The sequence below is a fragment of the Anser brachyrhynchus genome (genome assembly GCF_964034855.1).
Source record: "Anser brachyrhynchus genome assembly, chromosome: 2".
Classification (NCBI taxonomy): domain Eukaryota; kingdom Metazoa; phylum Chordata; class Aves; order Anseriformes; family Anatidae; genus Anser; species Anser brachyrhynchus.
In genome coordinates, this window is record NC_137695.1 from 26,113,583 (window position 1) to 26,127,574 (window position 13,992).

The following is a 13,992-nucleotide window of genomic DNA, read 5'->3' on the forward strand; positions in this document are numbered from 1 at the left end:
ATATTTTTAGGAATTATAGAGAAAAATACAGAAAGAAATCAAAGCATTCTTTTTTAAACATTTATGTGAATGTTTAAACCACTCCCTCTAGATTCATTGCTAGTGCCTGTAAAGTTTTGAGTTAGATGGATACTTAATTACTGTGTTTTTTTCCTTCTCTTTCCCCCATACTCTTTGCTACACTTATGTCATGATTTAATATCTTGATGATGGTTTGAAAGTATTCTGAAAGACTTTAAAAGTAACTGCCTTCTAAATTATAATTTTAGAACTTGTTGGTTTTGGGTTTGTAAAATGAGTCATGCTGCTTAAAAAAGCTGAAGTCAGAATTGCTTCATTTTTGTTCTTTATTTTAATTATCTAGCTATTCTGCTTCTAGGACTTTTTTTTTTTTTTTTTTTAAATCCAAGTGTTTTTCACAGGGTCATGAAATGGATGGCTGCATTTAAATTGAACTTTTCCAGTTCAACCCTGTATTATTGTGGAAAACATTTTCTTGGTTTGTTCCCAGCAAGAGTCTGATGATAGCTCCGAGTACAGAAATTTCCATGTTGCTGTTGAGGCCTGGTCCCAAATCCCATACTCAAATAGGGCAAATTCTTCAGTGACAACTCTATAGGCAGTCATTTGCTTGGATGTTAAATTGTACATTTAGCTGAATAGCCCAGTGTGAATACAGAGTAAGATCTGCAGATTGTATTTGAATGCCAGGTCTCCCATGATGTGAGCACAAGGGAGTCTGGCCTTCTTCCACATGCAAGGAGGGGGAAGTATTTTGGCAGCCTCTAGGACTAGTACCACCTTGACAGGACCACTTGTATAGTGGTGGGTTACTTTTTACGTAGGTCTCCTAGGTAAGTACTGAGATACACCAAGAAAAACATGTACATTTTTATAAGACAGGGAGTGTGGGCCAGAGGCCGAGAGAGAAATCCCATAGTTTTGGGTGGCTAGCCCCATTATTTCAATCAGTGATTTAAAAAAAAAATAAAAAAAATCCCCAGATAAAAGTCCTGCAAAACTTCCTGGAAATCTTCACTGAATCAGCCTGTACTGGTTGTGTATCCTGAAAGAGGAAGCGGTAGGTTGCAGCCTTGCTGTTGAGATTACTTCAGACCTCAGACAGACTCGTAATATTGGATTTTGTTTACCAGAAGAAAGTGCACTAAATAAGTTGGTGTGAGCAGGCAAGGCTCACACCGCAGGGAATGATTTCTGCCCTCTGTGCAGTTCAGTCGTCTGTTGTGTGATGGGGTTATTTGTAACCTCCTGTGGTCTGCTACATCCCACCCAGCCTCTGCTTCTGCATCTGGTCTTGTCAGAGACCGAGTGATGGCCTCTTCCTTCTGGGCACTGACCACCACAGACCCAGGCTCATCATGTCCAGGTTGGGTGATCCAGGCCCCCTGGCAGCTCATAGCTCCTGCCATGTTCAGGAAGAAGACAAACAGCAGCTATTAAACTGGAAAGCGCATTCTGGTGCTGCTGTTGCATCCTGTGGTTAATTTACGTGGGCTTGCTCTGGTAGCACATATGGGCACCGCGGTGGATTTGGCTGCCTCAACTCTTTGAGTTCTTAGTTGTGGGAAAATACTGCCTGTCCTCACACCAGCATCTGTACCGTGCTGCGTTGTCTTGCAGTGCAGTCATTGCCGCCAGAGGTTATGAATAAAATTACCAGGAGAAATGTCTTATCGTGTGCTGTTCATTATTTTCATTAATTATTGCTGGTGTCAAAGGCAAAGGTCTCTCTAGTCTGTTAACTCCTTTCTTTCAAGTCAGTGTTTTGCTAATTGTCCTGATATAATCAAGGAAGAAATGTCATTAGCGGTTTCTTATTTGTTTTTGTTGTTATTTTTGTTGCTTTAAAGATCCCATTAATTGTGTTATCTTTAGTTGTTATATTAATAGAGCTCAGTTCAATTACTATAGCTTGATTTAAAAGAAAAAATGCTCCTCTTAACCTGGTATGATATGACACCCCTACATCCGTTTAATTTTCTTGATAGAAAAGTATCTTTTCTCAAACTTGTGCTTCGCTAGTAAGACAGTCTAATTTCAGCTTAGGTATAAATCACATGAAACTGTAGTAAAAATTTCTGTCCCTTTGTAAGAATTCAGATTAATGGTTGTTGGTTTTTTTTGCAAGATTAAGGCCATACATCATCCTGTTTAACAGTGTGCTGAAATATTGTACTAGCACTGTACAGTATTGTAAGGGACAGATATGAGAAACTGTGTGTTGAAATGTTACGGTCTTTAATTTCTAATTTGAATTGCTTGATAGAAGGTAAACTCACTGGTGAATAATGGAAAAAAATCTTCAATTGCTGTAAAGGACATCTGTATACACTCTTAGTATCCAAATTAATTAAACTACAGTTTCCACCTTTGTAGAAATAGCATGTTTTAGAACACGTGGAGAATTTAGTGACAATCGCTAATGTTTCTGCTGGTACAGTATCGGCACAAAATACTGAGCACTACGTGAAGGAAAATCCCCAGATGTGTGGTTTTGTTTCTTTTCTCATTTAAATAGTACAGTAACTTCCAGGGGTAAATAATGAAAGCATGCAACTATCTGGCAGTATTCTGGGAAGATATTTTCATTACTCTGTTTTAAACAGAGACCAGAATAATCAAGACCAGAAAATCCAAATTTCTGTCTTCCCCCTCAGCCCTCCCAGCTCCATTTCCCCTTTCCTGAGCAGGAAGCTACAGGTGTTGTTTTCACAAAGCTTTGTAAAGACTGCATTAAATAAAAAACACTTTTATTTTTCTTGCTGTCATTCAGCATGAAATGAACCTGTTGTCTTGATCAGTTTCCGACTGGGCAAATAGCCAGTGTTTTCTAAAATAAATCATGGTTGATTCCACCCACAGTAGTGATCATAGTAGTGATGCAGACTAAACCAAGGCTGAATTCTTTAGTTCTACGTCTTTATGGGTTGAATGAAGCAGCCTGAAAAAACACCAGTCCTATACATGAGAATTACCATGTCCTCACAGTCAGGAAAATAACAGAATTTATGTTGTGGTTTACTTTACTTTATCAGCAGGCTGAAAAGATACATGGCTCCTAAATAGATGTTAAATCCCAAAAGCCACTAAAATTTGGCCAGCTAGATTAAGTAAAAAGATTTCCTTTGTGGTTGGTAATATCTGGTGGACAGCATTTATGGCATGCAGTGTCAAGATATTTCTACAGAGAGGAGTTTTAGATCTTACTGTAGTCAGTGTCCAAGTGATGCATGTCTGAATGTCACCACCCATGGTTTCCACATTTCTCCTGATAAAGCATATAAAATTAAACAGACCTGCTGCTTGGCTTCTGCCAAAAGTTTGTTTCTGTGTATTTGTCAAACATGGCATGTATAACTTATGATTTAGTTTAAGGCGCCTGCAGCAGTTAGCGCTTGCTTCTGAAAGCTGTCTGCACTGAAAAAATGTAGGTTAATTCAAAATTAATTGCTTAACATTTAAATTGATTAAAGCTTGAAATATTTCTCCGAGGGCATAGCTATGACATTTTGGCAAAATCCAAAGGAAGGGGCAAGTCAAATGGCTAGGTATGCAGAGTGTTTGACCTACATCCAAATACAACCATTTTAACAATGTTTTTAGCACATGTTCTGTGAGTGCACGAGTTCCTCTGGTCATTCCTGATTTGACCCTATAAAACCTCTCTCTGTTTCAGTATATGAAGGGGTGATAATATCCAATAATCAGTACTAAAGCATTAGCTGGCTGACCAGCACTGCAGTTCTCCAGCAACGTGGTTAACGTTGTATGTGGTAGCACAACGGGAGAGGTTCTCCAAATCCCATCCACAGTCTCTGATTGCCCCATGGCTTCCTCCTTCCCTCAGATTCAGTGTAAATTACCTGAGGATGTGTGTTTTCTGGAGCCTTATTTTAATGAATAATACTTTTAAAGGAATGAGTTTTCTCGCCTGAAAGTAGGTTAGTTTGTTTAAAGTCTTATTTATGATTGTAAATAGCACATGTAATTTTTGTGAGCAATTTGTGTCTAGAGTATAAAAGCTTTTGACAGAACCTGATTCACTGCTTTTCAAAAATGCGGTTACAAGTGGATGGTCGAGTGGCTAAGAAATGACTGTGAATGTTGGTATCTGGACTGTGATGTTCATTTTTTCTTGAACTAGGGGACCCAAACCATTTACAATTTGTGCAGCGAGGTTGTCTTCATCTTTTTGTTGTGTCATGCGAGGTAGATCTTGTTTTACTAGACGTGACAAACTTTACCTGGTAATAATTAAACTCTGGCTCTGTCAGGCAACTTGAGTTCTGCTCAAAGGCACAGAAGCGAGCAGTTTATAATCTGCAGGAATGATGTAAAAGAACTTCTCTAATGCCTTAGTCATTCTTCTGACTCCATTGAACTTCAAAGGTAGCTTTGTGTGTAGACTGTGAAATGCTTGGCCCAGTACCAGCCATAACAAATACAAAATGATGTTAGTATATTCACTGCAGACTTTTGCCAAGTTCCATCAAAACACAGGGGTAACTTTCTGTACAGGCTTCATAACGACTTCGAGGGACTTCCCTGGATGTTATCAAATCAGCATTACTGGATGATATTACAAAGAGTACAACCAAAAGCTGCTTCACAGCCCTCCATGTGAAGGGTCCGCACACTAAAATCTGAGCATTTAGGATATGGCAATACAGACGGCTGAACGTGGGCTGTCCTAGGTAGTGTCCTGCTGAGTATTTTGTTAGCGTTGGTCATGAGGCCTATGTTATTCAGTATAAAAGAGGGAGAGAGAGGTTGTAATTACCGAACAAGTTGAACACTCAGTGTATATGCTTCTCAGAATTTGGTAAGAGAAGTGAAAAAGTAATTTCATGTTACCAACAGTGAAGTATCCTTATTTCTGCGGCCAACTGGGAAGCAGAAAGCAGCCATATAAGGGCTGAAATTCTCCGAAGAATGTGCAATAAATAGGCAGCTGAGAAGAGCACTCCACAGGGTCTCATAAGCACAGCACTTCAAGAGGGAGAGGGATCTATTTCCAGCTTAAGGAATAGTTAGCACCACAGGACTTGTTTATTTAGTGTGGGGAAAAGACAAAAAGTTCTTAAAATAATAAATTCTCTCTTTGTAAAACGGCATAGCAGTAAAATTGTGTTCATGGGCTAGAGACATCATACTGGGGATTGGTGTATGGTTTGGTTTGGGGAACATGGGTGACTGTTTTGTTCTGCTTTTGGACGCCCTTGTGCGTGCTGACCCAGGTGTGTAGAGCACTCAGAGGCCCAGCAGAAGCACGTGCCAACCCCCAGCTTGGCTTGTGGAGGTAGGCAGAGGTGGGCCCCGTGCCACTAACACCTTTTGAGAACTACTGGAAACGCTTCTGCCTTGTGACCAGTTGGTGGGCAAGGGGAGTCATGCCATGCCGTAGGGGACTGTGAGGCACAGAGCGCCATGCAACAGTTCTTCCAGGCCTTAGAGCTCGCCTGCAAGACTGCAGGTTACACATTTGGCTCCCTTTTCATGGCCATGAAAATCTGGGTCTTCATGGGATAAAACATCCAACCCTTGTGCTCTGAAACCCCCAAGTGTTCCTGAACATACTGGCCGTGCTCCAGATGTGTTTTGTTCGCAACAGCTGGAAGGAAAGACAGCAGCCTGAATAGAGCAAGTGCAGGAGCCCAGCAGCTTAGGGCATTGACATATGGAAGGTATGCAGCAGTAGCCCAGCTGAGAGTTGCCAGCCTTGGTGTTGAGAGTTGTCCAATTTCCAGTCTTGAGAATGCCATAAAATCTGGAAGAAGGCCAGATTTTTCCAGTGTATGTGTTGTCAGACACTGTTGCAGACTGGACACAAGGGCCTTGAAGAACTCCAATGCCCCTGAGAGCATTTCAGGCAAAGGGAAGGGAGCCGAAGCCCGTTGTAATTGTTTGTCTTGTGTGCCCTGTGTGGTTGTCATGAAAAAGGCCATCAACCCTCTGTGTCAGGGTCCCTCTGAGGACAATACAGGTTTCTATTCCTGTCACATTCTAGAAGCAGTACCGAAAAAGGTAACAAATGTTGAGAGACAATTGTCATTTTCGTAGGGCTTGGATAGGCTTAAACCAGCCCCGATGGCTTCCTGTTGCAATAGGTCCAATTGCTAAAAGAACTACTTATATTTACCCCATTGCATCTGTGGTAATTGTTGTGAGTGGGTGGAGAATAAGGGCATCCAACAGAAAGTAAACAAATTGTTGTGCTTTCAAAATGTTCTCTGCACATTTTTTTGCTTTTTAAATTATTTAGACAAAAGTAGCCAAAGGTGTTTCAGCAGGAATGTCTAACTTTTAATTTATTTTTCAAATCTAGATCATCGACAGGGAGATTAATCCCTTTGTGGACAAATGGGAAGAAGAAGGACAGTTCCCAGCACATAAAGTATTTAAAACCCTGGGACAGGCTGGATTCCTTGGTGTGGATAAGCCAACAGGTAGGAGAGTGTACAGCTCCTGAGTATTCATGCTGACGGGGATAGGCGCATTGCACCATCTCAGATAGCTTTTGCCAAAGAATGCAAAATGTACTTTTATTCCCAAGTCACAGGCATGCTGCTTACCAACTATGCAGATACAGAAAATGACGTTGCTAAGTGCTCAAGTTGATATTCTCCTAAATATAAATGTTTAAAAAAATTAGTAATTGTTATTTTAAAGCCAGTGAAATAAATGTCACTTCAATTCTCAACATACAAGCTGTCTAGTGACTTCACTTTCTTCTGGATCAGGACGCATGGAATAATCTCAGTCTTCATGAAAGAAATCACAGTCTGAGTGCATTGAAAGTGCTGTAAGATTTGGCCTATTACTTAAATTTAACTTGTAACATCTACATCATTGTAATGTATTATGTCTCACCATGAAGATGAGGTTTGTTTGGGTTTTAGACTATTATATCCTAAACTGTCCTTGAAGTGCACTATTCCAGACAGCAGCATGTACAGAACAAGAAGCTGATGATAACCCGTCAAAGAGCAAGGTTCACATTGCTGTTCCTATATTTGTGAGGAAAAAGTCAAGAAGTCTAGAGGCATAGTTGGTATTTCAACTCTTCAGCTAAAATACATGTTGCAAGTTTTTTCATTTGCAAGCAATGCAATATATATTTTTTTCAAGTACTACTGATAAATGTGCCTGTCAGAATTCTGGTTTTTCCCTCCTTTTTTATTCATGGTTTGAAAGTCTAAAACAAAAACAAGTTTGCATCCTGAAGTGGCAATGTTTGAACAGTTAACTGCAAATAATGATAGAATGGCTTGGGTTAGAAGGGACCTTAAAGACCATTCGGTTCCAACCCTCCTGCCATAGGCAGGGATGTCAGCCACTAGATCAGGTTGGCCAAGGCCCCATCCAACCTGGCCTTGATCAGAGCAGCTCACACAACCTTAGCTATGCCACACCACATCATTATGTTGCTAAGGGACAGGGTTTGAACTGTGGAAAAAATTATGCCTTTTTACCAGTTACTTTCAGAGGAAATTTTTCTTCTTGAAATGAACTTTCATATTTTTATACGTTCCAACTTGGAAGATTTTTCTCTAGCTGTTCAGCCACTGGAGCTCGCAGAACTGGTTAGCTGTGATCATCTGACAAATCCAATTAGGTCTGAGCTGGTACTTTTCTACAAAAATGCTGACAGTTTGAGATTACATTTAAGATTTATTTAAAGGACAAATAGGATTATTGGAGGAAGAAGAAGAATAACACCTCCACCTTCTGCTATAATTGTTTGATAGGCAGATCTGAAATATGTCTCAGTGGGGTCTGCTTCAGACTGCTAATATCCATGTTGATTGTAGTAACGCCGCCTTGCATTGCTGACAGATTACAGCTCTGTCTTTGTTGTTATATGCATCTCAGGACATGCAGAGGCCTCCTCTGGGGTAAGGAACCTCAACTGCCAAGCATGCTGTGCATAAAACATTGTAGAGGTAGGAACTTTGTATAATACTCACAAAATAGCTAGAACAAGAAATAAATTGAATAAAATCTAGTGAAGAAGGAGCATGCAAACGCGAAGATGGGCACAGAAGGCTGACTGCACTGACTACACTTGTTATACTTGTGGTTAAAAATATTTTATCCTTGGTTTTGACACTAGGTGTTAATCAAATTTGTTGGGTCTCTGCAGCTGCATTTTAACAAAACTTTTGAAAAACTGGATAAATTTCTCAGCGACATTTGGTCCATCTCACTTCATCTTCTGGAGCAAGATACTGTTACGTACAAAAAATGTGCCAGCTCCTGCGAGATGCTGCTTTTGCAGTGTTCAGCGGTGCAACAGGATGACCTCAGATCCAGCTTTGCTCTGTAATTGTACAATAACATTGGGCACATCCTGAAAGTCGTGAAACTCTTGGGAAGATAAGTGAAACAGTCAGATGGGTAACAACACAGTCTCAATGTAACTTACTTTGGCAAAGCATGAAATTCTTCATCATTTTTTGAAGTGCTTATGCTTGCTGTATGACCGGTGTGTACTAGTAGCAGTAATTTAAAAAGGAAAAAAAAAGAAAGAAAAAAAGTAAGAAAAAGATCTTTTATACCCTGCCCAGCCACTTCTGCCATTTAAGAGATCTTAAGAGATTTGAGGAAGCAAAGAGTAGCCGAGAGTTTGGGTGGGATGTCAGGTGAGGTCTGGAGGAGGGAGATTAATTGGTTGGAGGAGAGCATTTGAGCCATGTGAGTAACAACCTGCCCTACTTTCCCTTTCCAGCACAAACCAAAATTACCATTTTCCTGCTGCATCCCTCCAAACCCAGATCATAATGTACTGGTGAAGAAGCCTAACTTTTTCAAATGAATAAATTTAGTAGCAGCTGCACTTTTGAAATAAAACATTTTCTGAATTTATTTTCCAAGGTCCTTCTGTCAAGTAAATTTTTTATTTATTTATTTATTTTGCTGTATAATTAATTTTGAAGCTTTCTGATTGGGCAGGAACGGTTCACAAACTTGTTTTGCTTAGATAGAAGGAAACATCTGCTGGACTTCCGGATTGCTGAAACTGGACTGGTTCCCGTGTAAACACCATGCCATTCGTGAACAATGAGCTGCTAAACGGGAGGCAGGTTTCTAAAAGAACATGCCTTGCATGTGTCCCTTATCGTTGGAAACTTTCTCTGTGTGGAGAACTGATTTGGGGCACGGTTTGCATTGCAAGGGCTCCATCAGTTCCCACCAGATGCAGTTGTGGACTACAAACTTGTCCATGTTTTTCCTGTATGCCTTTTCACAGTTGTTAATGCTTAGAGTAATATTTGCTGTAGTACAATAGTTCAAGATGTTAGTTGCAGGGGTTATGTAAACACTAGGCAAGGCCAAGCTGTACATATATAATTGGAGAGCCCTGAGGATGAACAGTGCATTTAACTTACTGTCTGGTCAGTCCTCGGCCAGAGGAAGATTATTTTCTTTGAATCATTTCTCTGCTCTAGTATTATTTACATGACTCAAAAATAGGGCATACACCTTTTTTTTTTTTTCCCCTTGGAAAATGTGTTATCCTGCTACATTAGGAAATTCTTCCTACTTGTGAAATAAATGGCAAAAAAGTGAATGTTATTTATTAATAAGAAGTGTCTTTTTGGTCTGTGCAAAAAGCGTTTTACAGAATTGCTCAGTTCAGCCTGAAGTATTTAGTTTGAGGGGGAAAAAAAAAACCAACATCTCCTTATACTTTTTACTGTTCATTTATGCTTACTGTGTGTTTCTCCTCAAGTTATAAAGTGTCTGGGCCGTCGAGGTACTGACAGTCCCAAAACTCAAGACAGAAAATATTAGGGTAAGGAGCAAAAATATTTTAAACAGTCTTGGTAATTGGCCATTGGTGACTTTGCTAAGGGAAGCGGGCAAGACATATTTTTTGGAGTATTTTGTATGCAGATCAGATGAAATGTTGGAGTAAAAGCTGAAAACATCCACACGGTCCTTTGTAATCTTATGGTTTATGAATCAACGCCTTGGCTGTTACTAAATTTTAGGATGCGTTGCCAAAGACAGGCTCAAAATTTGCTGTTATGTGCTTGCATAACTCTACATGTCCATGTGGATGACTGAAAGTTTTTTTTTATCAGCTGATGCAAAAGTGCAGGAATCCTCCTGTAAAGGCTCAGGGAAAGCAAAGGGGAAGGAGAAAGAGGTTTGCGAGAGGGCTGTGTCCTTCTGTCCTGCTTCTACATATAGCATCACATTGAGATGTGAGCGATAATGATGCCTGCTCTGGGTATTTCACTAGCAGTTTCACTGGCAGTCCTGTAGGAATATTGAGTAGAATGTGTTTGTATGCACAAATGATTATGACAGTATGTCCAAATAGTAGTTTTCATTTATCCCTGTCAAACAATTAGCAGTGCACTTGCAGAAATACATTCTTAAACATATCAGTCAGGATAGAACGGTGTAAGACTTCCCACAGAGGAGAAAGTATAGTTTTACACTATCTCCTCTCCGTACTGCTGGGATATATGCCAGATCTGGGACTGGATAAAGTAATAAGCAGTATGTTCTTGTCACCTGAGACAGATAAGCGTCTGATGGAACAAAACACATTTCGAATGATTGATTGCTTTGCAGTTGGAAAACGATGCAATGTCTTGCTGTACGAAAGCCTGTTTGTTGCACGTTTGTGTGTTAAATGGGGGAATATAGATCTGTGCTATCCTCTGAAGTTAATTCTGCTATTTTCTTCACAAATATACATTTCTCTTCTAAGAGGAGACCGTACGAGAGTTTGGTAGTGGAAAGTCACCTTCAAAGTGCGTGGGGGAGTTCACTCTCTCTTTTTCTCCTGCCTGTAACACTAAGCCTTATTATTATTTGGAATTAGCAAAAGAAGGACCTTGGAGGAACAGTGAAGTCTGTCACTGGAAAGGGATTTAGTAGTTCTGATTAAATGGGGTTTTATGATTTCACAGAGAGTAAATGTAAGAAACTTCTGAGGTGTATCTATGGATAGAAGCTAATAGGGATAGAGCTGCCAGAAGAGAAGTCTTTGCCCCCCCCCCCCCCCCCCCCCCCAAACTCAGGAGTGGAGCAGCTACAGTGCTTGTGGGTTTAAGCATAGCCAGCTGAACTGACCATCTGATCTTTTTCTTGCCTACAAACAAATGCAACTGGATGTTAATAATAGTCGTGCTGTGGAGGTTTGGGAGTGTGAGGGCGTTGTGCTACGTGTTAAGATGCCCGTGAACCAGTAAATGAGAGCTCTGAAATATTTATCAGTTACAAGGTACACCTGTTCTGCAATCAGAAAAGAGCCTCAAAATAGCCTTTGAAAAACAATAGACTAAAATGAGTCACCGCTTTATTTGAATTGAATTGCTGACAAAATTAGTGATGGATGGAAGTGGTGTGGAGACCTTAGTCAGATAAGTGTAAGAAATTTCAGGTGCTTATCTGGCCTCCTTAATTTTAAGGAAAACTTTGTTATATGTGTACATATAAATTTTACATGGTGATCCTTTTATTTATTTTCCCTCTCTTGTGAAATGGAAAAGCGTAGGATGAAATGCAGTTGAAAATGGTAGCACGGAGACTGTTTGCTGCACTTCACGGACCAGCATCTACCTGAGCTCTGTTCCTGGTCAGACAAGGGAATGGGTACCTGAATTCCCTTTTTTTTTTTTTTCTTCTTTATCTGTTGTTTTGGTGGTTGTTGGGGGTGCTGACTCTCCGCAGGATTTAGAAGCCTGAGTGCCTCATTCTTTGCAGCTGGTTAGGGAGTGCACCAGCACCTCTGGGAATAGCTTGTTCAGCTATTAAGAGCAGTTTTGCAGAAACACCCGGCAGAGAACAGATTTACTGAAGGACAGCAAGTCTTTCTGGAAGAGATAATCTTCCTTTAAGTGTGTTGTTGATAGAGAGATCAGATTAGTTCCTGGGATTCTACTTTTGTACTTGAGATAAAGCAAATCCTCACACTTGTGGCTTGAATGCAGGACAAAGCAATACTTCATCCAATTCAGGTATGAACATGCCAGTGCTTTAGGGGCAGACTAGGATTTTTTGAAGCCTGGTACGTGTACCCAGGTGGTTACAGGCTATGTCAAAATGGTATCGGGGGGGACACAAAAAATGTCTCTTTCCTGGAAGAAGCTAGAAGTGTCTAACTGTGATCAAATGCTCAGCTATGCCCCTGCAATTAAGTGCTTGAACTCCCGATGCTCCGTTCCCCCATGGCAAGCCAGATTTGCTTCTAGGTCTCACAGGCTTCACACAAGCTGACAGATCCCCGTGGTGTCTGGAAGCTGACTCACAGCACTTAGTCTCCGTTTGTATGAGAAGCAGCGAGAAGCAGCTCTCCCCGTGGGTATGGTTCTCCACCTCCCAGCCGAGAAGGGGCCATCAGCACGCTGCCCCGCTCTGCGTAGCGTGCCGGGCTGGGCTTTGGGGCGTGCCAGGCTGTACGTGCAGCAGAATCCGTCCTTCTCCCTTCTCATTAACTTTACATTAAGTGTGCACCAGCTCGAGTGCGTTGTATGAAAATGAGGCTTGTTAATGAGGTTTCAGGGTTGCACGAAACTATAAACACTACAATACCAAGTATGTGTATTTGGGGGAGTGCAGTTCAGAAACGCAGACTTAAAAGCTAAAGCTGTGACATTGTGTGAAGGTCACAATGAAAAGGAACCTTAGAGTGGGAACCTTGATTTCCAGAATCTATGAAGAATCTTTTTCCAGAAGCTATGGTCTTATTTACTACGTAGCTGGTTTTGTCTTTTTTTACATGCTGATGCTTCAACCTTCAGCAGAGAGGATTCTTCTCTAGCTAATTCTCTACTCCCTAATGCAGAAGTTATAGTAATAACAGTTTTCTTATTTCAATGAAGAAGTAAGAAGAGGACCTGTGTACGGCTCGGAGATCTAGGTGCTGAATCAGGAGCCCAGTCTAATCTGTGGGGAAGGACTAATTGGGCTAATTGGTACTGAATGGGACCAAAAGCCAGATGGCATTTCTCAGCCTAGCATCATGACAAAACAGTGGAAGAAGCAATCGAGATTCCTGTTAGTAACTTGTGATCGTTTATTTGGGGATGTACCTGTTTCAGAAGCTGTGGACCAAACATACTCTAGGTTGGGTTGAATGCTTCAGTTAAATTTTGTAACTTTTTTTTTTTATCTTTGTGAGCTATTTCCTCCTGTTGCTGTGCTTCTGAAGGTCTCTATGTGCAACTTTGCTTTGAATTTGTAGATTTCCGTAGAGAATTGCTGGGCTCGGGTGTTTTTGAGCAAACAGGCAAATCTGCTAAAAATCTGTTGTTCTTAGTTTTGTGATTGTGAATAGCAAAAGAGTGTACATCAAGGAGAGAAGTTGAATAGATTAAAGAAATATGAAATATTACAACACCTGAAAAGAATATAAGGATTGAGACAGTATCAAGTAAGAGATACCGTTTGGGAGTTCCCATTAAAAGAATTGAGTTTATCCCTGTATTTCAGTGGATCAAATGGCAAAACTGTCACTTGACAAAGCTTGGGCCAATGAACGTGCTTACATTAAAATAACCTTCATCTTAGAAGTTTCTTCAATTTACATGTCACTGTCTTTTCCCAGTCTCAGAAGTTTGACACTAGATTCTTGGCATCTGTCATGTACTGAGATGGAATAACCAGAATGCTTTCTGAAAGGTTTAGATACACCCTTAATGCATTGAGACACGTCAGTACATTGAGTGGGGGGAACTTATCATTGTGAAATCTAGGCTCGATTCACTTTTATCCACTTGCTTTTGCATTACTAACTGCTGGGAGCGAAGGTTGGTTTCTTTCCTGGGACTGAAAGTGGGAAAAATATTGTGAGACAGTCATTCTGAGGTTGACATGGAAAATCTCTGAAGAACTGTTGACTTGTCAACGCTTGCAGATCCCATAGGTCAATAAACAGATCACAAACTTTGAATGACAGCTGGCTTGAGAACATTAACAAGACTGCAGAAAGATTGCATTGTTCTGAGGTAG

The 13,992-nt window shown here is 40.6% G+C and overlaps 1 protein-coding gene across 8 annotated transcripts in view; it reads left to right on the plus strand.

The window, feature by feature from the left end:
• The window catches only part of LOC308189529 (putative acyl-CoA dehydrogenase 6), an 89,580-nt gene that overhangs the window by 10,224 nt on the left and 65,364 nt on the right, over nt 1–13,992 (plus strand). For 6 of the 8 annotated variants that reach the window (XR_013946427.1, XM_080579621.1, XM_080579623.1 and 3 more), the window contains exon 2: nt 6,347–6,467. Coding sequence is in view for 6 of the 8 variants with exons in the window: in XM_080579621.1 (XP_080435747.1) it covers nt 6,347–6,467 (121 nt within the window). In the remaining 2 variants the exon portion in view is untranslated. Of the gene's footprint in view, nt 1–6,346; nt 6,468–7,893; nt 7,965–8,174; nt 11,635–13,992 lie in introns of those variants that run through there. The other 2 variants (XM_080579624.1, XM_080579627.1) reach the window with 2 other exon arrangements.